The 25954-nt window shown below is 42.3% G+C and overlaps 1 protein-coding gene across 9 annotated transcripts in view; it reads left to right on the top strand.

Annotated features, from left to right (window-relative positions):
• Window positions 1-19136, top strand: part of NCOA2 (nuclear receptor coactivator 2) — a 293750-nt gene extending 274614 nt beyond the window's left edge. For 7 of the 9 annotated variants that reach the window (XM_043601182.1, XM_043601175.1, XM_043601177.1 and 4 more), the window contains 7 exons: window positions 814-1092; window positions 1819-1896; window positions 3531-3765; window positions 5362-5539; window positions 6221-6419; window positions 9379-9468; window positions 15260-19136. In XM_043601182.1, coding sequence (XP_043457117.1) covers window positions 814-1092; window positions 1819-1896; window positions 3531-3765; window positions 5362-5539; window positions 6221-6419; window positions 9379-9468; window positions 15260-15271 — 1071 coding nt within the window. In that variant the 3' untranslated portion in view covers window positions 15272-19136. The remainder of the gene's footprint in view (window positions 1-813; window positions 1093-1818; window positions 1897-3530; window positions 3766-5361; window positions 5540-6220; window positions 6420-9378; window positions 9469-15259) is intronic. The other 2 variants (XM_043601180.1, XM_043601181.1) reach the window with 1 other exon arrangement.
• Window positions 19137-25954: the final 6818 nt, after the last annotated feature.

Genomic DNA, 25954 nt, shown 5'->3' with positions numbered 1-25954 from the left:
GAGAATAGAATTAGCAAGTATCTGTTTCCACCCTAAACACAGACACCGAGGGCCACTTGGGGGTGAGGTGTTCCCCCTTGGAGAAGTTGTAGATTTTCTATACCTGCTTCATTCTGACCCAGATAGATCAGGTAACCATAAGAAGTCAAGAACGACAAACACAGCAAATGTGTCCAGTAGCTCATAAGATGGTGGCAAACTGTAGGAAGTTCCGGCAGCACAGAAGGCAGTTAAATAAAGGCAGTGTATCGCACTGCCGAGGAGCTCAGGTGCTAAATCACAGACTGGATTGGAACCCACTACCGAACCAGCCAGAAAGGCTTATCGCAACTTCCTCCGTGTCTCCAGATCTCACTTTTTTCATCTGCAAAATGGGAACGATGGTGGCGGGTGCCCCAACACTGCCGACCCCAGTGAGGCACCAGGGTGGTCGTCTGACTAAAATGATTGCTTCAAGTATGAAGAATCAGTGAAAAGACTTAACACTTCCAGGGGACATTTCCATATTACAGTCCGGGCCAGTCTCTGATGGGGAAGTGAGGAGGCAGTGTCCCTTAGTCCTGGCCTAGTTCTCCTTCCCTTGGAAGAAGGGTTGATGGGGGTCAGGCCTGACCCTGCTTCTTCCCTCACATAAGTGCACCCGTTGAACAAAGATATTTTCTAGGAAGAAAGGTGGAGTCACGCTAGGTACCTTTGTATAGTAAGTACAGTGTGAAAAGCTTCAAGTATATGACAGAGAAAATAACCTTGTATCAACTCCGCTGTTTAGAGCGGTTGTATTCATTTGTTTGTTATCTGGGGCTGTCTCTTCAGAGCCAAGCAGTCGATCCGGAACAGTTCTCCAGTCAGGAATCCAACATCATGCTGGAGCAGAAGACCCCGGTTTTCCCACAGCAGTATGCATCTCAGGCCCAGATGGCCCAGGGAAGCTATAACCCCATGCAGGATCCGAACTTCCATACCATGGGACAGCGGCCCAGCTACGCCACACTCCGCATGCAGCCCAGACCCGGCCTCAGGCCCACAGGCCTGGTGCAGAACCAGCCAAACCAGCTGCGACTCCAGCTGCAGCATCGCCTCCAGGCACAGCAGGTGTGCTCTTCGTGGGCGTCTGGAGAGGCGGCCAGGGCGCGGGGGAGTGGGCAGCTTGAGGCGAGAGGGCGGCGTAACAGTCGTGTCCTCGGGGAGGACGGAAAGCTCATCCCGTCCCTTCCAAGATGACCCTACAGCTCGTGCTCTGTTCTACTTACTGATTTCCCTTCTGTCTCGTCCACTAACTCCACTCTAGCACAGGGGAGCTGTCCTGTTGCCCAACAGGACAACGGTCTAGCCTTGAGGTCTAGAGCTAACGGTCTAGCCTTGAGCTCTCTGAGCCTCAGTTTTCCTGTCTATAAAACGGGGCTGCTGTATGGTACAGGGCAATGTGCATATGAGTTAAAGGTGGTTTCTAGCTCAGTGTGAGCACTCGGGACAACAGTAGCTCCTTTCTTCAGTCCTGTCTCGTGACAGAAATTGTCACTGTTAGCTGAGTGGTGGCAGAGCAGTGCTGCCTTCTGAGTGCCTAGTTAGCTCAAGAAAATGTGTTCTCGGGAAACAAGGCTAGAGAGATTTCTGTAAACAGTCCACAACGTTTTCTCAGTTACAAGCAATGCGAAACCTCACTGATAATTAGCTTTGTAAAAGAATTCAGCTGCAAACCATGTGGTTTCAGCATCTAATGCATACAGATGTTACACTGGGGAGGGCGATTTCTCAAGAGAGATGATTTAAAATATATTGTGTAAAAAATGTATTGATTCTTCTGTCTGTTGCATTTAGAATCGCCAGCCACTTATGAATCAAATCAGCAATGTTTCAAATGTGAACTTGACCCTGAGGCCTGGAGTACCAACACAGGTAAGGAGCAGACCAGCAGTCAGATTTCATGGGATGTTGAGTTTCTCTGTCATTCCTTCCTTGTCAGTATCCCAGGCAAAGTTACTTACAAGGTCATATGACCCAGATCAGCACCATGGATCTGTTAGGTCATTCAGATGTCCATCTAGCCTGTCACTTTTGTAGTTCCATTTTTACTGCCAGGTACAGTCAGTTCTTGTCATTCACTTGTGTTGTGTTCTATGAAGTTACAGCAAACACTGAATTAGCGACTAGTGAACCATTGCTCCCAGGAGACATACAGGGTTAGGGTCCTGCCAGCCTCTGGTGCCAGCATGGTCATCAGTCTATCAGTACATAACCTTGTTTCACATGTGCTTCAATTTGAAGAAATCTTATTTAATAGGTACTGTCGATTTGTTACCTTGAACTCAGAGACACCAGCGCTGTGACTCTTGCCTGAATGAAGCTCACCCCACACGTGCCTTCTCCATAAGGTACATCGCAGCCTCTTGCATTTAGGAACACTAGACAGCTCTTCAGCACTACTCTTAGGAACCACCGTCAAGAGCAAAATCACCTGGGAAAAGCACACCAGAGTGAAAAACGTGGAACTAAATAGTCCACAAAAAGGACGCTTACAGTATGAGAGCTGAAACAAGAAGGCAGAGTGTCACCTTGTTTCAGCCTTAGGTGGGAATAATGTGCACCTTGGGCATCTCAGATTCTTTCGCGCATGTCCATAGACGTTGACAGTGCTGTGAATATAGAGTTGGGGGTTACAAATAAATTCTGGCAAGTAGGTAAGTTCACAAATATGGAATCCAGGAGTAATGAGGATTGACTCTGTACTGCTAGGACCCCATAAACAGCCTTTTACCTCTTCTGGGTGGCAGGCACTGACATCCTTCCCTGCATCCATCTGTCTTTTCCTCTTCAGTCTGCCCTGGCCTCTTTGCATGTTCCTATCACCCTCGCTCTCCCTACACTCCCTCCCCTCTCCCTGCCTCTGTTCAGCCTTTTCCGAAGCACTTCAAGCCACATTTCGGCACAAATGATCTGGTTTCCCTTTAGATTTGAATGCCATCTTCAAGGTTTCTGTGACATTCATCTTACAGCTAGGACTGGTATTATTATGAGGTCCTTTAGTTAACTGTGTTCTCTCACAGTGAGTTCCAAGTTAATCCATAGTAACGTTGAAGTTACCCATGTCAGTCATTGCAAGGTTTCAGAAAAATCATCATCTCTGTAGAACTTAGAAGCCCACATTCTCACCCACCTACTGTTCGACTCTAAAATGTTCTCTCCACATGGCGTCTGGGTGGCTCATTCGATTGAGCGTCCAACTCTTGATTTTGACTCAGGTCATGATCTCAGGGTTCGTGAGATCGAGCCCCATCTTGGGCTCTGCGCTGCACTTGGAACCTGCTCAGGATCCTCTCTCCCCCCTTCTCCCCCACTTGCACTCCTTCCCTCTCTCTGTCTCTCTCTAAAATAAAAAATAAAATGTTCTTTCCGTGTAATTTTATTTCCCAAATGATTTTACACGAGACAGTACCATTTGTTGTCTTATTTCTAATATACAGTTTGTTTCTCAATCTGTGTCTTCCCCCAATGTTCCCCTCCGTGCATTCCCCACTTCACCCCCATTTTAGGCACCTATTAATGCACAGATGCTGGCCCAAAGACAAAGGGAAATCCTGAACCAGCATCTTCGACAGAGACAAATGCATCAGCAACAGCAAGTTCAGCAGCGAACACTGATGATGAGAGGACAAGGGCTGAACATGACATCGAGCATGGTGGCTCCTGGTGGTTTACCAGCAACTCTGAGCAACCCCCGGATCCCCCAGGCAAATGCACAGCAGTTTCCATTTCCTCCAAACTACGGTACTGGACTTACATCCCCACCACCTTTCACCAGCCCTTTCTCCCCAGTGTCCCCTGCTCTTGGGTCTCAGCTCCTCTCTCACAGCTCTTTGCATGGCTCCCACATGAGTCTGGCTACCCAGGGAGTGATAGGCAACCTGGGAGGACAGCTGGGGCCTGTCAGGAGTCCCCAGGTCCAGCACAGTGCCTTCCAGTCTCTCAGCTCAGGTACCACCTTTTCTCTGAGTGCAGGTCTTACTTTAAGAGTGACCGAAGTAAGTGTGTGTGAGTGTGCGTGGATGTGTGTGTTTCTGTCGATGTCTGTAAACACGGGTGCATATGTATATATTTATTTTTGAAGACCTCTGAGTCTGACTCAAACAAATCAATAGATACATACAAAATGTTGAAAGACCTACAAAAATTCAAGCATTACACATTCTCCAATTTTTGAAAAAAAAGATGATACCAAATCTTCAATGAATAGATAATTCCTGAGAAGTGTTATATAGAAGCCCCAGTGGAAGGCCCTTTGTTTTCTTCATATTGATTTGTTGTTCAGCGTCAGTCTTAAGAGACAGATGTGTAATGTCATAAATATTCATATTTGTGTGCATGTCATGTTCAATTAATAGTTGAATTATTGATAAAAGTTAAGTGCTTACATTAACATTAATATTCCAAGTGATTTTCCCTGGCTTTTGCGAGAGTTATCTACAAATAACTATCAAGCCTCTGTAGTGCTTAAATTCATGTCTCCTGTTTCTTTAAAAAACCAAATAATGTGCGGGTTTTTCTGTGTGATCATAAACTTTTCTTTCTCAGCTAACCTAAGCATTAATTAACTATGTACATTACACACATCTAGGCAAAAAACGCATTTTCCTTTACGTCCTCCTTGAAAGTTTCTAAGTTGCCGCCTTTGTTTCTAAGCTCCTTTCCTGTTTCCTTTTTGATGACTTCAGAAAGTGTTCTAAAAGTTCCTTCTCTCCTTTTAGTGTAAATGCCATTTAGTGTAAATGCTTCTAAACTGAACAAGAAGCTTACATTGAATTTTTCTATGTATTCTTGCTCATCTTAGATAGCACTGAAATACCGCAGAGCCCTTTATAGACAGAATCCTTTGTGATGCAGTTACTTATTTTTAAAAATGCATGGATCTCCTTGTAGAATGACTTCATTCAATAAAAAAATTATTCAAATGTGTTAACTTTTCATAGATAGCTGAACTTCAGTCTGATTTAAAGTTTAAACAATCCAATTGTAGTGATACATAAAAATTTGAAGACTGTTTCAGGTAAACGAGAAATACACATGTATGACCAATTCTTGATTTAGAGAGGGATAAGGGGAAGGAACAGTATGTTCTCTATCTCTAGACAAGGTAACTACCTTAGAGAATCAACATTTGGAAATTTTTTTCTTCATGCTTTTTATCCCAGTTTGGAACCTTTTTTAAATGTATGTGGTTAACCAGCACATGATCAGGTATTTGAAAGTAATTTTCTATGTAATTTTCTATGTAATTTGTATGTAATTTGAATGTTCTCTTTTCTTCCCCCCAATCTCTACGATAAAACTAACAGTCTCCTTTGGATTTCTGTTTTGTTTTTTAAGGAATAAGTCAGCAACCTGATCCAGGCTTTACTGGGGCCACAACACCCCAGAGCCCTCTGATGTCACCCAGAATGGCACATACCCAGAGCCCCATGATGCAGCAGTCTCAGGCTAATCCAGCCTACCAGGCCTCCTCTGACATGAATGGGTGGGCGCAAGGGAATATGGGTGGAAACAGGTATGCCGTGTTTCTGTGTCTTTTTAAGTAAGTGATCACCAGGGAATTTTTCTGTAGACCGCCTGTCTCTTTTCTGTATTTTTTTTTTTTTAATTGAGTAAGCTCTATGTTCAACAATGGGACTTGAACTCATGACCACATGTTCTACTGACTGAGCCTGCCAGGTGCCCCATCTTTTCTGTATATTTCTTAATTTTTTTCTCAAGCAAGCAATATCAAGTAAACTACGAAGTAGGAAAGTTACTAAGTAGGCAGAAGTTACCAGAATACAAAAGTTTAGCATATCTCTTCCTTGGGAGTAAAAGAACTCCCCTGAGAAGGTACCACCCCACCAGTTTAAGACCGAAACTGCTATGGAAGGCAGTGCTCTAGAAGGCATCCTTTATCAGTACATGTAGTAAAAGCAAACAAATAAAAAGCTTGTTCGGTGCAGATAGGAAAGAGAAAGATACACCTCTAGACCTTCACAGTGATGTTAGGAGAGGACTGTGGTCGCCCCTGCAGCCTCATTGAGCACTTCCTCCACCATCTCTGACCTCACCCCTGCTGGCTGTCCCACCCTGGGGTCTTTCAGCCTATACTCACTCATCCTCAAGTAAATACGTGAGAAACAAGTGCTCAAAACTCCCCACCTTTTTGCCCTACAACTCTTGACATTTTAATCTTTTCCTTATGTTCTAGCATGTTTTCACAACAGTCCCCACCACACTTTGGGCAACAAGCAAACACCAGCATGTACAATAACAATATGAACATCAATGTATCCATGGCGACCAACACAGGTGGGATGAGCAACATGAACCAGATGACAGGACAGATCAGCATGACCTCAGTGACCTCCGTGCCTACGTCGGGGCTGTCCTCCATGGGTCCCGAGCAGGTGAGCACCCTGAGGAGCAGCCCATTGTCTTCTGATAACTTTTTGTCTATTTCCGCATTCAGTGTATCTTTCCATGTACTTAACATCTGCCATCAACTCCCACAGGTATTTTGATCAGTGTTTTCTCACCTTACTTTCACCTGTGTTAGTGCCACTAACAGAAATACTTGTTAATGACAAAATAAACATGAAAGGATTCCTGACTGCTCAAGGATCTTTTAAAATATTTCTTAACTGTCTTGTCATTTAAGTATTTTCTTATTTGAGGAACTTAGCAATATCTAAAATGAATCTCTAAAAATGGAATGGTAAATGTACTTCTTAAGTAGCTTTATTTTGGATTTATAGTTTAAGAACTGATTTTCTTCTGAATGAAAAACCAGACGAATCGCAAAGGCCAAACTAACTGCTTGCCATCCAATTAGCTGTATTTCCACCACCACCGCCCATCCCACCCCCTCCCGCCGCCCCCGGCCAGTTAGCTTTAAAGGATACTTCACTCGTGCAGGGAGATTGACACCGATCATCCAAAAACTATTCTTTATCATCTCTGGGGTGTGAGTGCCATGTTTTTCGGGTCAATTTTTTTTAAATTTTTTTTTTTTAATGTTTATTTTTGAGAGGGAGAGACCGAGCATGAGTGGGGGGAAGGGGCAGAGAGAGAGAGAGAGACAGAATCTGAAGCAGGATCCAGGCTCTGAGCTGTCAGCACAGAGTCTACCCGGGGCCTGAACTCACAAACCCTGAGATCATGACCCGAGCCGATGTCGGAGCCACCCAGGTGCCCTCCTGGTCAGTGTTTTTTAAACAATTCTGCTTAAGGCTGTATTTCTGAATAAGACTAGTGATTCTGCTATCCCTAAGTGTACACCAGCTTCACTTGGTGGCAGAGAGACTCAAAGCATTGATATCTCGGGTGGCCGGCCTAGGATTCAGAATCTGGGATTCAGAAATTCAGAATTTATCCACAGATAAAGGTGTTAGTTAAAATTTTTTAAATTGTGTTTACAGAAGAACTTAGTTTTTTTAATTTTTTTTAAAACGTTTATTTATTTTTGAGACAGAGACAGAGCATGAACGGGGGAGGGTCAGAGAGAGGGAGACACAGAATCTGAAACAGGCTCCAGGCTCTGAGCTGTCAGCACAGAGCCTGACGCGGGGCTCGAACTCACAGCCCGTGAGATCATGACCTGAGCCGAAGTCAGATGCTTAACTGACCAAGCCACCCAGGCGCCCCAGAAGAACTTATGTTTAAAGGGCACAAAATGCTTGGCATTCTACTGCCTCAGTAGTTCACACAAAGTATCAATGTGGCAAAGACCCTGAGTCTTATTTCATCTGTAGAGAAATCGAGGCATGGGCAGGTTAAATGACTTAGTAAGTCACTGACAGGACTGTGCGTTCAGTCAGATCATAATTGTAGAGTGGTGAAAGACTGAAGGTTGGATTAGCCTATTTTATCTGATGTTGGTGCACCACAACTTGTGAGGAAATTTTAGTAAATTTATTTACAGCACCTCTGTTTTATTCTATGAGAAGATGTTAATAAAAATGCAGAGTAGTGCATAAGGAAATGTAAAGCCCTTTGCAATTTAAGAAAGCTCTGTGTGGGTAATAATTCGCCTTTCTGTAGTTGAATTGATGGTGACTAAACCATCAATGGTGGCTTACTTGGGTAAATTAGACATAACTAAAGATAGATTCTTGGGGCACTCGGGTGGCTCAGTCGGTTAAGCATCCAACCCTGGATTTCAGCTCAGATCATGATCTCACAGTTTGTGAGTTCAAGCCTGCACCTGCTTGGGATTCTCTCTCTCTTTTCATCTGTCTTTCAAAAAAAAAAAAAAGAGTTTTATCTTTTCGATGGAGGAAACATGGTGTTGATTTTGAATTTTCTACAGAAAGGGGCACTAGTGGCTCCTGATTTGCTTTCTAGGAAGACTGTACAAAGCAAGGGCCACCCAGATGGTCTACTCTACCATGGGTCATAGTCAACCTACCTGGAAGTCATGCCGTTTTATTTTTGAGGGAGGGAGAGAGAGAGCGTGCACGCGCGCACGTAAATGAGGGAAGGGCAGAGAGAGAGAGAGAGAGAGAGAGGGAGGGAGAGAGAGAGAGAGAGAGAGAGAGAGGGAGGGAGGGAGGGAGACACAGAATCCGAAGGAGGCTCCAGGCTCAAAGCTATCAGCACAGAGCCTGATGCGGGGCTTGAATTCACGAACCATGAGATCATGACCTGAGCTGAAGTCAGATGCTTAACTGACTGAGCCACCCAGGTGCCCCAAATTGGTACATTTTTAGTAATCCAGATTGCTTTGGCAAAGAAACTTTTACATAGATTTAAACCTTTTGAATATTAGGATTAATTTGGAAACCTAAAAAACACAACTGCAGCGTGTTTCTTCTGATAAAACCAGTCCTGTACAGTATTTGCATTTGTTTCTTTACTTTGTAATTTGTGAAAGAATTGTATGAGTGCTGATGAATAATTCACTTAAGAGGCACAAAGTTCAGCACTGTTGGGTACTCAGACTTGCTTTTGCTAATCAATAACTTGCCTAAGTAACAGCGGTATTAGGAGCTTCTCAGATGGCTCCGAAGTCCCAAATATGAGTCACTGGTCTAATTTGAATCATCCGAAAAGGCGAACATGTTAAGGCATGAAAATGTGTCAAGTATGATCAAGACTGTCAAACTTTTATACAAAATGCCAATAAAATTTTATTTTGAAGGCAGTTAGTGTAAGTATTTATTTCCCTGTTCCTCCCAACTCCCCCACCTCCCACCAGATCTATACATGGGAGAGTAGGTCTAGGGATGGGACCGCTTTTACAAAGCCACCTTTCCCCGTAATTCTACTCCTAAGAACAAAGACGAGGAGGAAGGTCGGTTGGTTGTTCCCTACAACACTTTTGGACATCCCACTGAGTGGAGCCGCTGTCCTGTCTTGTGCCCTCAGGTTAATGACCCTGCTCTGAGGGGAGGCAACCTTTTCCCAAACCAGCTGCCTGGAATGGATATGATTAAGCAGGAGGGAGACGCATCACGGGTAAGAAACGGCAAAGAAATCTGTGAACAGGGTAGTAAGGTGAACATGGATATTTTATAGAGCAAAACTGGCAGACTCACTGTCAGCCAATAGATTGAAGACAGTTGTAACGCTTGTGATTTTTAAAAATATCTTCTAATTTCATCTGACATTCAATAGTTTTTCTGTGAATAATTATTTCTTTAAGCTCATTTTAACTGAGCTGATGGTGGCGTATGAATTAAGAACACTAATTTTGCCCTGGAATGATATTATCATAGCAAAGCCAAAAAAGTAGCAATGTATTAGTCATGTTAAGGCAAACTTTGATTTATTTTTACTTTTTCTGAATCATAATGTTAGATTTTCAGGAGGATAAAGAGGAGCTAACTTACAATTATTCCCTATCCCTTAATTAAGTCTGTGTTTATTCCTGTTAAGAGTTTGTCTATATTTCACTTTGTTTAAGCAACAGTCTTATATATTATTTGCATATTACCTCCAACCCTTGTTCTAAGAAGAGTGATAGTACCATGTTCAATCAGATCTTGAAAAAGAATAATCCATTCTTGGAACTCAACTGAATTATGTGTCTAGCAGCTGACATGTTAACAGGAAGGCTCTGTGAGCAGCTTAGCACATAGTAAATGGGCCTGCAGGGCCCTCTCAAGGTAAGGGATATAATCCTTAGCAATAGATAAGTTTCCTTTTTTTTTTTAGTGTTTATTTTTGGGAGACAGAGACAGTGTGAGCAGGGGAGGGGCAGAGAGAAAAAGACACAGAATCTGAAGAGGCTCCAGGCTCTGAGCCGTCAGCACAGAGCCCGACGTGGGGCTCCAACTCACAAGCCGTGAGATCATGACCTGAGCTGAAGTCGGACGCTCAACTGACTGAGCCACCCAGGTGCCCCAGGTTGAGTTTATTTTTAAGTTAAAAATTCTCTCTCAATGGAGAAAATAGAGGATCGGTGTTCAGTTTCCTATAGAAAAGTGGATCTTGATTGGTTTTGTTAATATCTAAGTTTAAAAAGGAATAGATGCAGCAGTGCCTGGCTGGGCTCAGTTGGTAGAGCATCTAACTCGATTTCTGAGTCATGAGTCTGAGCCCCACATTGGATATAGAGATTACTTTAAAAAAAATTAAAATGGGGGGCTGCACCTGGGTGGCTCAGTCAGTTGGGCATCCAGCTTCGGCTCAGGTCATGATCTCACAGCCTGTGAGTTCAATCCCCATGTCTGGCTCTGCGCTGATAGCTCGGAGCCAGGAGCCCGCTTCAGATTCTGTCTCCGTCTCTCTCTGCCCCTCCGCTGCTCTCACTGTCCCTCTCTCTCTTTCTCTCTCTCTCTCTCTCAAAAATAAAAACATTAAAAAAATTAATTTTAATAAAAAAATAAAAATGGGGCTCCTAGGTGGCTCAGTCAGTTAAGCTTCTGACTCTTGGTTGTGGCTTAGGTCATTGATCTCACAATTCGTGGGTTCAAGCCCTGCTTGGGATCTCACTCTCCCACTCTGTCTCTCTCAAAATAAATAAATAAACTTTTAAAAAACTTTTAAATTAAGAAAAAAAAAGGTATAGCTCCAGACTTTAAATACACGGTGTGTGAATTTTCTCTTTGTGGTTTTTCTTGTTTAAAGAACCACAGCCACACATGGTAGAGATGTCCCTGGGTAGGAATCCTACAGATGATATATTTACCCAGATGCAGAGCTCATCTAAATGGTTAACGTCGCTACAGTAAGCCAAACGAAAAATAGAGTATATTCCATGTTGACTACGTGTGCAGACTCTAAATGTGCCATTGATTGAAGTTTGAAGCCCCTTAGGGGGGTGGCACCTTTCTCCTGCCAGCCCAGCCTCCCCTACCGCACTGCACCTCTACAGAGTGACCACAATAAATCAGTGATGGCTTATGTGCAAAAAGTAGAAGCTTAAAACCTGGGACGCACTTCCCAGAGGAATGATGACATTAGTGATAATTAGGCTTCTGCTAAAGGACAGCCCACGTTAACCCAAAAGTGCCAGGGAGCTTAACCTTTCAGCACATCATAGCTCTGTGGAGGAAAAATGCATTTGGGGGTCAGGACTGCATTTCCCTCCCTGAACCCACCATGACAGGATCTGACCTCCCTTCCTCCACCTTCAGTGTGACTGTGTGCCAGCCTAGGACAGGGACACAAAGCAAGCACCCGGGAGAGCCAGTTTATAGGGCCAGGTGCTCAGATGCCCTGCCTGGCCCAGGCCAGCAGCCCCGTCTTCCACTCCTGCCCTCCAGTTTGACTTGCCTTATATCCTTCTGCTGCCCTATTACAGAAGACAGACTTGTATACTATACAGCAGAACACTTGGATGGCCCCTAATCTTTTTTTTTAATTCCAGAAAAAACCAACAGGTATGGAGCATTCACTGCAAGCCTGATTATCTGCTGAGAGCTTTATTTAGATTAGTTGATTTAAACCAATCATAACCGTATGGTAGAACTACTGTTTTGAGGGCTTGATGAGTTGCCCAAGATCCTGCAATACTAGGAAGGAAGCTGAGACAAGGCTCACCCCCCATGCGTGCATTACTAGTCCCTGTACTCTGCCGCCCACTTTCCCACATGGAGCTCCTGGGACGTTTCTCTAAAGGTTTTATGAAAGTAACACTGGAGAAGCCCCAGAAGAAACAAATTTGGCTGCCATTCCCTTCTGGTTTTTTATAGAGCCTGAAGGGCAAAGAAATACACCACACTGTGGGACAGACGGTAAAGATTTGGCTACATATTGAAGAGCGTCCTGGGCTTCAGGCATTAGGATACTAAATCTCAGGAGGGGAAAAACCTCTGAAGTGAGGAAAGGGAATGTACCTTTTGGTCTCTAGTATACAGGAACCATACTGGGCCCATCAGAGATATTTAGGCCTCATCAACACTTACGGATGAGGAGATGGAGTCTCAGAGGATGAGGGAATTTGCCCAAGCTCGCACAGCTAGCGTGTGGGGGCACATATCACAAAGAGGAAGACCACTGTGAGGAACACCAGAGAGAGGCAGGGGCCTTCAAGCTGGAAGGACTAATCCGCAGAGTGGGGCCTGGGCAAAGTGGAGAGGTAAAGCTGCAGGCAAGGTGGGCCAGTAGAACCACCTTCACGCACATCTAGGCCCGTGATGGGTGCCCGCTAAAACTCAAATGGAAAGATTAGCATCAAGGTCACAAAAGCAACTTTCAGTAAATATAGGATGTTCTCGCTATCAAAAGTACTCTTCAGGATCTCTGGGGAGAACTCTCTCCCTGTAGTCATCTAGCCTGGACCATTTATGCTCCTCCCACTTTCTTTGTTTCTCCCAAACCCCCTCTTGAATCTGGCTTCCCATCTATACTTTGTTCATGCTGAATATTAAGGCCAGAGGACAGTCTGTCAGACACTCTTGTTTCCTTCAGAAAGTAATATGTACAGTATATCCCTTCTGATCCATGAGTAATAACTGGAAATCACTGCACTTGTCACCATTCTACTGATTATGTGCAAAGAGAGGGATCCAGTCATCTCTGTCCTCTTGTGTTTCTGTAATATTCTCTGCTGCTGTTGTGAATCAAGGAACTTTTCAGAATTTATATTGGTAACCTGGTTCTATTTGTTGAGCTAGAAACCAGTGGTTTGGGGCGCCTCGGTGGCTCAATCAGTTGAGTGTCCGACTTCAGCTTAGGTCATGATCTCACGGTTCATGAGTTCGAGTCCCACGTTAGGCTCTGTGCTGACAGCTCGGAGCCTGGAACCCACTTTGGATTCTGTGTCTCCTTCTCTCTTTCTGTCCGTCTCTTGCTCGTGTTTGCTCACTCGGTCTCTCTCTCTCAAAAATAAACATTAAAAAAAAAAAAAGCAGGATATGGAAAGAATCTTTAAAAAAGAAAAGAAACCAGTGTTTCATTAATCAAATTGGTGTTCCACTTATCTTGAAATGGAGATTAAAATTGTACCTTGCTTTAAGCAGAGCTAGTATATACAACTGTGGATTTACCAAAATGCTATGTAGAGAGGGGCGGTGATTTTACACAACCAAAAGATTCTTCTTTTTACAAGGACTTCTAGTATGCCTCTATGTTTTACATATGTTTAAACATACCAAATTGAGTTTACTGGTCAGCTGCATGGCTCTTGTATAAAGTGTAGCTATTATTACTTGTATTTACTGGTGTTCTGGAAATCGATCACTAACTAGGACCAGCTTCCAGGCAGTGATGATAAGGATAGTGGTGATGACATTCACCGAGTACTTTTTATGTTCCCAGAACTGTTTAAATACCTCGTGTACATGATTTTGTTTAGTCCTCACAACAGCCCTAGGAAGTATTAGGGACAGAAAGATTAAGTGACTCTCCACCCCTGAAGTGACACAGCCGGATGCCAAGCCAACCAGTGTCACTTTAGATATCCACGGCTCGCTCAACATTCTCTTTCAGTACACTGCTCCTGGGTGATAGCTGCTTAGTGATAATCCATTCATGTTAAAGAATACTGCCTTCAAGTTGCTAAGGACATTAATATTTCTCAGTAGAATTTGTTTTTCTAGACTAACTGGAAAATCGAAGGATTTTTTCATATTTTAGAGCTGTGGAGTATTTCCATATGAAATCATGTGACACAAATTGGAAATAAATATATAATTCGGCTTTATATCAAAGAGAAAAGTACATTGACTGTTCTTCTCTAAGAGGAAATACAGTCAGAGGGATTCTCCTAAACTAATGTTTTAAGCTTGGGAGAATTGTGCTCCAGACCAGGAATGTAATCCCACCTTTGACCACTAGAATTCATGAGCTGGCAGCAGTTTCCCCCAGTCGGTCTTTGCAGGGTAGTGTGGTGAAATTGATTATTTTGGGCTTACTCTCTGATCTTACTAGATAATTTTTAATGGCCCTGATGTGCTAGCTATGCCTTCATATCTAAATCCCAGAAACAGTTGTTATGTGTCCTCACAGTACCCAGTATTTCCTCTCACATAATTCGGACCATGTTGTTATTTGTCTCCCTGGCCCACTCGATGTTTTGATGGCGGTGACCAGAAATACACTGTTTTGGTTATAGCCCCAGCACCTGGCACAGAGTGGATAATTAATATTTGCTACATGGATGAAACCTTTTGGGGGGGTGGGGTGGAACATAGTCAAAAACATAGTCAGTAACCAAAGAAAAGCACTGACAGACATGCACCAACCAGTCAGACGCCTCACGTGATTCTTGCTCACTACAGCCCTCATTCAAACCATCATGGCATAGCAACCAGAAACTGGTGAGAATATCCGTAGATCCAAAACCCTGGTTTATTCAGCTCCCTGAAGCCAGGAAAACACCCCCACGGAACCCTGGGAGTATCTCTGTAAGAGAAAGTCAAGAGGGACGTTTTGTTGAAAGTCGGTTTGTACTGGATGATTTTGAGGAAGGATTGAGGAAGTGGTGGCCGCTTCTGAATCGGATATTGTCAGAAAGCCAGGGCAGCTCAGCAATGAGGTATCTCTGCAACGTCGTTTGAGACGGTGGGTGAGGACATTGGTATAGGACGTCATTGGTGAGAGAGCAGCAGTCATCCACTGAAGCCTCTCGTCCTACAAAGTGGCGCGGAGGATCTGCTGGCCTTAAGGGAGGAGTGTGCTCAGCGAGGAACAGGGCCTCCTGCCTGTCTGCCTCAAAATCAAGTGTAATTCAGCCAGACAGAGCCTTCGGGAACGACACTATTTAAAAATGGCCAAGTATATTGACGATTCTGTGATGAGCTTTATGACGGTGTTATAAAAAATTCAGAGGTACTTCACAATTTTCTCTGTTTTTCTGCAGAAATACTGCTGACACTGAAGGTAGCTGGTTGCTTCTCTCTTCAGCTGACGGGGCTCACTTGCTCAAAACACTTACCGGCCTGGAGAGCTGTGTCTATCTGTTTTGACCCAATCGACCTGCCAGCCAGTTCTGCCAGAGCCAGGTCAGCAGACGGGCCGGGGCCCTGGCTCCCGGGGTGGAGTCCACCTGGCTGTTGCAGGAGGAGCCGCCTCTTCTCTTGACAGTCTGAAGCTCGCGTCCAGACAGTTGCTCAGTCTGTTCACTGCATTCACCTTAGTGCAACTTAGATCTCTCCTGCAAAGTAAATGTTGACAGGCAAATTTCATACCCATGTCAGATTGAATGTATTTAAATGTATGTATTTAAGGAAAACAACCATGCTCTTGTTCTGTTCCTGTTTGGTTCCAGACACTGGTTTCTTGCTTTGTTTTCCCTGGCTAATCAGTCTAGTGCAAAAGATTAAGATTTCATCTCGGGAAAGAAAAGAGTTAAAAAAAAAAAAAAAAGACACACACTAAAAGGTGTTTTAACCTAAAGCCTGCATTTGGGATAAAAGCAGAGCAGACACCATGGACAGCGCTGTATGTACAGAGACACCCAAGAAGTGAAGACCAGTAAAGTCATAGTTGTATCTTTGTAGAAGCTCTAGAGACCATATTGAGAAGAGTGTCCATTACCGAACAGAGGAAAAGGAGCCTGTGAGAGGGCTGTGGATATTAACAAGTGCTTTTTTCTTTTTTTCTTTGTCAAAATCAAACTATTCCACCTAAATTGTGAATCAAGAAGAAATATTGTTCATTTCCAAACTAAGTTCCCTTTAGATTGATAAGACAGCTTTGATTAGCATCTTCTCCATCCAATCCTGACTCTTCCTTCCCCTGTCAGCCTTCCCTACTTTCGTTTTTTTTTTTTTTTTTTTAATTTAAATGCAACAGAAACCAGGTAAGCCCTTTATTTCCTTAAATGTTTTGCCAGCCACTGTCAATTGCTAACTATTAAATTTCAGAAAAAAAGCATTTACTGGCAAGGAGAGGAGCCAAGTTAGGACTTGATACAATCCAACTAAGGATACCTGCTTTGAAAGCATGTTTATTCTGTTCCCCAGCAACACTGGCCTACAAGAACGGGAGAAAGTAACCGTGTGTTTAAAATTGACAGCAGATATCACAACAGATTTAACCTCTGCCATGTGTTTTTTATTTTGTTTTCTAGCAGTGCTGATGAAGCCGAAGTTTTGTAAGGTACATAAAATCCAATTTATATGTAAACAAGCAATAATTTAAGTTGAGAACTTAAGTGTTTTAATTGTATAATTTTTGTGAGGTATACATATTGTGGAATTGACTCAAAAATGAGGTACTTCAGTATTAAATTAGATATCTTCATAGCAATGTCTCCTAAAGGTGTTTTGTAAAGGATATCAATGCCTTGATTAGACCTAATTTGTAGACTTAAGACTTTTTATTTTCTAAACCTTGTGATTCTGCTCATAAATCATTTATCTAATCTATATGATATGCAGCCGCTGTAGGAACCAATTCTTGATTTTTATATGTTTATATTCTTTCTTAATGAACCTTAGAAAGACTACATGTTACTAAGCAGGCCACTTTTATGGTTGTTTTTCTTGCCCACTCTGGTAGGGGAATAATCTTTTATTAATTGGCATCAGTTTCAGACAACTGCAATACCAAGAAACTGATGACCTTTTTTGAGCTATTTCTCCCCAACCCCTAAAACACATACTTTCTTACCTAAATTTCAGAATGATGTCTTTTTGATGTCTAAAAAGCAAAGCATTTTATATCTCATTAGCCAGGCTTTTTAGGAACAGAGAGGTTTTTCCTTGAAATTTGTTTGTTTATTTGTGGCAGGGTGAAAAATGTACAAACTACCCCTATTTATATTTATATCTCTCTCTATATGTGCAAATTATGGAGTATAGAAAGAGATATAGCCCAAAGATAACTGGTTAAGTAGACAGTCTGAAAGTGTTGCTCCATACTAAAGAAATTTTTCTGGAAATTTGCATTTCGATACTTTTTTCCCACTTGAGAGGGGTATCGCTCGCTACAGGGAGGTGGCCAGGAACAGCACTTCTCAGCGGCCACCAGTTCACGTGTCCCCCTCGAAATGCTCTACTTTTCTCAACCGAACCACTGGGTTGCCCAGTCGTGATGGAAAAAATGAGCAGATGTTGGCCCGAAACTCCGTGACCTCATCGGTGTGATGAGGCTCACATTACCCAGTTTACTGTGACCGGTTTTAAGTTGGTTTTTTAGAAATATGTGAATTGGAATGACTTTATCTTCACACAGCACAGAAGAGAAATGGAGTTTAAACTGGCTTTGTTTCAAGTCCCTTTTCACTAAAACACTGTCCCCAGAATATCAGTGTATCTTTGATTGTTTATCCATCTGCCCACTGTGTCTTAATGTCAATCCCAATTCAGACAAATCTGCAAACCTCTGATACCGATAATTTAGAATAATTCACGATCATTACTGTTTTGAAGGAAGAGAGATTATAAATTCTCTGATGGCTCAGACCAGGTAATGGATTTTGCTTTACATCTAACTGAAAAGAGAAAAGTCAGTGAAGGAATCCTCTGATCATATTGATCACTGTAGAAGCAAAAGCCAAATCAGTCCCCTTCATTATCAGTATTTCTCATGCTGTAAACAATAAATTTGTCAGACTGAGTACTTGGTTTTGTTTTAATAGAACAAATAATCAGTGTTTTACTTATATTACTAAATGTGAAAAACACATAATGTGAAAAGTATACATACATTAACTTGGTTGTAAAACTCATTTAAGTGTTCATGTAATGTGCTAAGTTTAAAAAGTGAAGTGAGCTGTTTTACTACAATGAATTCGTTTGACTCAAAGACTAAAAATGCCCCTCCCACGTGTATCTCTTACGGCCTGTAATAACTGAAAGCAATGTTTTTGCAGTTTATATAATGCAATTTTTAATCTGTGTTTAAAAATGGAGTTCATATGGGCTTAACACATGAAATGGGTGGCACAGATCCACTTGCAGAACCCAAAGATACACAATCAATTTTGAAATGCAACTTAAGCCATTAATTGTTGGTGTGAATTTAAAATTTTCTAGTATTTGTATGGTAGTATGCTGCCTAAGAGCAAAGCATTCTCTGCACAAAAGAAAATTACTGTAGTGGCTTCGATTTTAATTAGAATTTTCTCCCTGGTGTTTCTTTATAGAGGAAAACAAAATCTTTTAAGTTTCTTACTACAGGTAAAAGCTATGTGCAAGAACCTCAAAATGCTAAAATCTAGCATAATGCCTTAGATCTGTTTTTAAGTCTTGTATATTCCTACATAGCTGTCCAATGTATTATATTTGTATAGTGAATTGTGTACAATTTTTGAATAAGTGCATCATCACTTAACCTTTATGTTGTTGAATAGTGATGATGATACATTTCTTCAAACATTTAACTGTCATTTTTGTTCCTTTGTCATTTGTGGGTTTTATTTGTACAGTTCCTCATGAAGTTGCATCTGAGATGTGTGTATATGAAAAGATTATACAAGGGTAAAATTAAGCAATATATTAACTATGGTTCTTCAGGAGAAAGCTTACAGTGTTTCAGGTTGTGATTTATTTTCAAAATGGAGTTGACTCTGAACATCACTTTGTTCACCTGCATTGATGTTTGTATTTCTAGTGTGAGCAGTTTATGCAAAGGTAGATATATTCAGAGAAATTTTAAATACATTTATGCAAGTTAATATTGCTTTGCTGATGCTATTTGCTTATTTGATGTTAAATAATGCTATTGTAAATAAAGAATTCTGTTGTTATTGCATCATTTAATAAATTTTAATGCCTTCGGGTTTTACATGGCTTGGGAGATTTTAATGTGTTTATATATTCTATCTCCATTCGTAATTGCTCTTAATTTTTAAAATATCTGACTTGGAATTTAATACTTCCTTACATTCATACAATAGTTGACACTATTTCTAGCACTTTAACATTTGGTTCTCCCACTGGCCCGTTTCACAGATTTTCAGTTTGAAGCCAAGGGAGGTTACGTCTTGGTTATCTAACAACTTAATGGCAAATACAGGCTGAACATAGGTCTGCAGAATCCCAAGTGATGTCACTACTCTTCTCACCAGAGTGTTCCACCTCCCTTCCCTCATTTTCCCAAAAAACATGAGAACAATATGGACTTCTGACTGGTTATTCAGGTTATACATCACATCAGAATATTCATGATCGTTTTAATCGATTGTTTTGTTAATAGTTGATAAATGATACAAGTATAATTCCTAAAACCCAAGTTATAAACTACATGAAATACTAGTAAATATAATCTGGAATTGTATTTTTAAAAGATACAAAAACAAGATGAATGAATAGAAAATTCTATCAATGCTGGGGTGCCTGGCTGGCTCAGTCAGTGGAGCATGTGGCTTTTGATGATATTGGGGTTGGGAGTTCAAGTTCCACATTATGTGTAGAGATTACTTAAAAAAAATAAAATCTTAGAGAGAGAGGAGAAAAAAAAACAATGCTATTCACTATATTAAAGGAAGGAAAAATCATGATTAACTATAGTAGATGCTATATGGTAAATTTACACAGGATAAATTTCAGCCCCCTTTCATGAGAAAACCTCAAGGAAAAATAAAACCTCTAGGAAAAGTAAATGTCCTAAAGTTATTTTAAGGTTATCTGATGCAATCCCACTGACACATCTTACTTACTGATTAAATATTAAAGGTATTAGTTAAAATCGAAACAAAACAAGGAACCCCCATTACCAGTGCTGCCAAGTGAAATATTACTACTGGAATAATAGAAAAGATAAGAGATTTTCAGTCAATTTGACCATCTATACAGAAAACCCAAATGAATGAACTGGCTCTTGGAATGGAATGAATAAAAAAAGCTCAGTCAGATGGCTAGACTTACACAAAAATCAATACCTTCTGTCCACACCAAAAGTCATTTTTTTCAAATCCCCATTTACAATAACCATAATACAATGCTTATAAAATAGGATTACAGCTAACACAAAATGTGAAAAAAACTTTGTGAATTGAAAACTATAAACTTGTATTTAAAAGACATAGAAGTGAGCGCCTGGGTGACTCAGTCGGTTGTGTGTCTGATTTCAGCTCAGATCACGATGCCAGGGTCCCAGGGTCAAGCCCTGCCTCAGGTTCTGCACTGACAGCATGGAGCCTGCTTGGGATTCTCTCTCTCCCTCTCTCTCTCTCTCTCTGTGCCCCTCCCACACTCCACTTTCTCAAAATAAATAAACCTTAACAAAAGTTTATAAAAATAAATGAGAAAAAGAATTAGGAAATGGGAAAAGAATACGAACAGATAATGTCTACTAAATGTTAAAAGATGTTCAACATCATTAGTAATAAACTGAATGAGATACCTTCTTTCCTCCATCCATTTGGAAAAAAAAAAAAGTCACAAATACTTCCAATGGACTTTAAGTGGGAATATGAATCCTTTGGCATACAAAGTAAATGTTTCAGTTTGAGGAGATTGGTGTATCTTTTAATTTTGGGTAGCACTCATCACCAAAGCCATACCAAAGTTTGGATTTGGCAAACTGCTCAGAAAGTTCTCTTAAATTCAGAGCATCCTTCGAGATGTCCTCTGTATTAGACCACTTACTCCCACATTCAAACCTTTTTCTTCTTTCCTACTTTGTTGCATTTTTTAGTGTTTTTCTTTTCTAACAAATTGATAATTGAATAATTTTCAACCTTTATTCTGTACGAATACATTTATTTCAAGGTTATAAATTTTCCTGTTCACTGCTTTTAGCAGCATCCTACACATTTTGTCTACTTATCATATCAATTAAAACCTCCAGTATGGCTCTGGGTTTTTCTCTCTCCTCTTCTGTCACATTTTCCTTATTGTAGCCAAAAGTGGTGTTTTTAGGAGCATGTACATTGCTCATAGATGAACTGACCCTTTTAATTATCATATAATGACCCAATTCCTCTCATATTCTTCCTTGCCTTGTTTCCTTTGCTATTAATATAGGCACGTTAAAACTGGATTTGTTCTGCATCCTAGGTCTTCGTTCTTCCTTTTGCTTTCAACCATGTTGAGACAGCCTGTGGGTAGTTCCTAATTTTTTTTATCTAGTTTTCTATCAGTAAGAGAAAGATATACATTTGTCTCTTTCTTCCTTTAATTACATCACCTTTGCTTTTTACCTTTTGCAATGTTGCGCGCGTGCACACACACACACACACATATGTAACAGCTATATATCCTTTTGACAAATTGACCCTTTAATCATTTGGTCAGAGATTGGAAAGTGAGGAATGGGGCACCTGGGTGGCTCAGTCGGTTGAGCGTCCAACTTCGGCTCAGGTCATGATCTCACGGTTCGTGGGTTCGAGCCCCGCATCAGGCTCTGTGCTGACAGCATAGAGCCTGGAGCCTGCTTTGGATTCTGTGTCTCCCTCTCTCTCTGCTTCTCCCCCACTCATGCTCTGTCTCTCTCTCTCCTTCAAAAATTAAAAAAAAATTTTTTTTTTTTTTTAAAAAGAGATGAAGCATGGCAAGTAAGAATCCAGGGAAGAGCATTCATTCCAGTAGAACAAACAGCAAATGCAAAGGTTCTGAGACAGAAACCAGCTTTGGTGTCCAAAGGATAGCCAGAAGGCCAGTGTGGCTGGAGAGGATAACTAACTGAGGGGTCCAAGCAGTAGGATATAAGGCCTGAGAAGTAGCCAGGGTCCAGATCATATAAGGTCTTATAGGACAAGGCAAGGAATTTGTATATTATTCTAAGTATAATGGGAAACCATTGAAGAGTTTTCAGCAAGGGAATAACATGATCTAATCTATTTTGTTTTAATGTTTATTTTTATTTTTGAGAGAGACAGAACGTGAGCAGGGGAGGGGCAGAGAGAAAGGGAGACACAGAATCCAAAGCAGGCTCCAGGCTCTGAGCTGTCAGCACAGAGCCTGATGCGGGGCTCGAACTCACGAGCTGTGAGATCATGACCTGCGCCAAAGTTGGACGCTTAACCGACTGAGCCACCCAGGTGCCCCTAATCTGTTCTTAATAGACTAGCTACTGTATGAAGAAAACCCTGTAGGAAACCAGTTAATAGGCTATTGAAGAGTCCAATTAAAAGTGGAGGATTGAACCCATGACTTCACATCAGGTGCCACTAAAAAAATCCCACTAAAACACTACAGACCTTTCTACAAAGGCATAAACCCACAGGGACAAGGATGATAGCAGGCAGAACAACAGCAACAAAGGTTTTAGAAGCTGAAAGCACTTACAAGAGTGACAACTCATTCTGTAGACCTAAGAAAGCTGAATGCTAAGCTAGCCACGAGTAATGCCAAAAAGCAAGCAAAGTTTCACCACAAAACTCAGAGGCTCAGGAATTAGCAGGTGCCTCTGGATGTGGGCATGAGAAGCTGGCAGATGTGCTTCTCTGCTTCAAGCAAACAACCTCCCCAACCTGGACAGAAGAATGAAGTTATATTCTGCAGAAAAGTTTAACAGAAGGGTCAGGAGGATGGTATTATAAGGAAAACAATATTAAGTGAGATCTACAGTTAGAATGTTAATCCCTCTTCACCAAATTAGCTTCAACACTCTCTCCAGTCTGGTTGCTTGTGTGTCTTCACAAGGGAATCTGGCAGCCACAAAGGAAAAACCTACAGGTACTAACATATGTGGTTTCCCCATGAAAAATCCAGTGTCACCTTATAGTGAAGACCACAGTTGACAACCCTGCCCACAAACTCTGAGCTTCCAAATATTTTTTAGTGCCTCCCATTAAAACATGAGTGCATAGCCAAGGATCACCATACTTTGAAGGACACAGAGACCGCAACAGCCCTCGGTCATCCCGGGCAATGTGGTGACCTGAGGGCCCAACTTGCTGCATACTTCCCAAAGACAACTCCCAGCCAATGGTGGAGTGCAGCAGGAATAAGATGGGCCCACTCTTGGGAGCTGGGACTGCTCCAATGAGCAGCTTTGCCTCAAGGATTCTACATCAGTCTTGCCAAACTTTATTAGAATGGCACTGCACTCCAAGGCTTTCACCTAACCTTCCTTCCCAGTCAGGTAGCTCTTCTAGCCTGCCCTGGACTCCCCCCTGCTTTCCCTCACAGCATGTTGCCACATCTAATCCCATCTTGGCAACCGATTCTTGCCGGTGGAGGGTGGGGGAGGTGTCCAGACCAACACAAACGAACCAAGAAAGCAGATAGTAAGATGGGAATTTGGGCCTGGCTCACTCGAGGCCAGTAGAAGAGGATGTCATCTTGGTCAGGAAGTATCACACAGATAGTCCTTGGCACAAGGTGATGGCTCAGTTGCCTAAGATTTCACTGGCAGGGGCCTAGGAAAATGTGAAAGGGAACTCTATAGCAGGTAGGATGATGCAGGACATTTGAAAGATGTGAGGCAGGAGAACGCCTGCAAAGATAGGAGAAGGCTGATTACTGCCACCTTGGGTTGATGCTCTGCACAGGGGCAGTGAGGCTGAGGGCTGTTAAGGAGTAATTAACACTAAATATGAGACCACAGGGCCTCTGTGGCAGCACCCAAGGAGGTTCTTCTCTCCTGCAGTGGAGGAGCAGACAGCTGAGTGTCAGACTAAAGAATACATCATTAAAAGATTTAAGCTAAGGCAGGTTTGTTATGCAACAGACCGGGCCCTGGTTGGGAAAACCTGGGACCCTGAAACGTGGGTAGAGATACGCAGATGGTTGCTGCTGATTTCAAAGCCACGTGAACCTTCTGGGCTTGCACAGGCAGCCCACTCTTCCCTGTCAAGAGCTAAACATCTATAGTCTCAAAGGAAAGAATGGAGGAGCAGTAGCCTGAATGCAGTCTCTTCAATAAAATTTCATGGTCCCTTGTTCCATTCTCAGACCTGAACTAACTTTGAAATCCAAACACATTGACTGAAGAAACGGCCAAGTCCTTAGGAACTCTGAAATACTATGGCAAGTACATGTATGTGACAATTCCCCCGTCTTTCTCTAAAGGAGCTGCAGGTGACTATACACTAGTAGAAGGGGCACAAAACGACACTGGAGGATTACTGACACAGGATCTGAGTTGACACAGACACATAAAAACAAACATCATCCTGAATCCCTGTTATCGGGAGCCCCAAAGAGCCCAACTAATCAACTGAGTCCTACTTGAAGTTCCACTCACAAGCCCATTGGTTCCATGGGCCCACTCAGTGGGTGTTTCTCCAGCACCCAAGTGTACAATAGGAATTTCTACAGTTGGTAGTTGGAATAATCCCCATATTGGGTCACTGGCCAATGGAGAAAGCCAAGTGGAAACTTCAAAACTGCCCTCAATTAAGGCAAATCAAAAACAATATTGCTTTGGGATGAGGAGGGATTGTGGAGATAAACACCACTATTAAAGACCTGAAGGAGGAGCACCTGGGTAGCTCAGTTGGTTGAGCATCTCTTTTTTTCTTCTTTTTTAAACTTTATTCATTTTTGAGAGACAGAGCATGAGCTGGGGAGGGGCAGAGAGAAAGGGAGATGAAATCTGAAGCAGGCTCCAGGCTCTGAGCTGTCAGCACAGAGCCTGACATGGGGCTTGAACCCACAAACTGGGAGATCATACCTGAGCCGAAGTCGGATGCTTAACCAGCTGAGACACCCACCTGACCTGAGCATCTGACCCTTGATCTCAGCTCAGGTCATGATCCCAGGGTCATGAGATCAGGCCCCACATCGGACTCTGCATTGTGTGTGGAGCCTGCTTAAGATTCCCTCTGTCTTTCCCTCTGCCCCTCTCCCCTATTCACATGCTCTTTCTCCCTCAAATTAAAAAAAAAAAATTGTTTATTTTAAAAAGATCTGAAGATTGCAGGATGGTGGTCCTGTAATCCGACAGGCTTCTAGTGATGCAGCCTGGAGAGCAACTACAGATTTAACCACCTTAAATTCTTGATCACAGACACTGAGCTGGACGTGGTATTATTGCTATAGTACATGAATAAGACATCAGGCAAGAGGCACGCGGCCAATGACTTGGCAAGCACATTCCCTTTTTGTTTTTAAGGCTTTTTTCCCCAATTATATATTTTTTCCAGCTTTACTGAGGAATAATTGACACACAAAATTGTCAATAGAATTCCAATAAGTATGGATATGTTGAATTGTGTCAACCCTAAGTATGTCACTTGTGAATAAAGCTTGTAGATCCTTGCCTGAGCCAATTAGACATTAAAAAGGTCAAGGGGCAGTCCAGGAAATCTGCACTGGCCAGTCCTGGGGCCCCAAGATGTGTGGGAGCTTGAGGAAGGCTACACTATCTGGGTGGGTGGGGGCTCTGGAGAAGCATCAGTGCAGCAAGTGAGGAGAGGAGGAGCCATGTGGAGCCTGGGGCTGTGGAAGCCTTGCTGTGGGAGCTGGAACAGTGCCCTGGACCTTCTGCGCTCCAAGGAAAAGGAATATTTAAATTGAAACGTGTTATGTTGCATGAAAACCCACCATCAGGTTTGGGCTGATTTTTCAACACTAGTGCTTGTCTTGGTGGCAACCAATCGGAACCAATTCCAGCTAACAGAGACACACACACACACACACACACACACACACACACACACACACAGAGAGAGAGAGAGAGAGAGAGAGAGAGAGAGAGAGAGAGAGAGAGAAGAAAC

The sequence above is a fragment of the Prionailurus bengalensis genome, chromosome F2 (assembly GCF_016509475.1).
Source record: "Prionailurus bengalensis isolate Pbe53 chromosome F2, Fcat_Pben_1.1_paternal_pri, whole genome shotgun sequence".
NCBI classification, from domain to species: Eukaryota; Metazoa; Chordata; class Mammalia; order Carnivora; family Felidae; genus Prionailurus; species Prionailurus bengalensis.
Note: the sequence above shows the minus strand (reverse complement) of the source record. Positions and strands in the feature narration are given on the sequence as shown.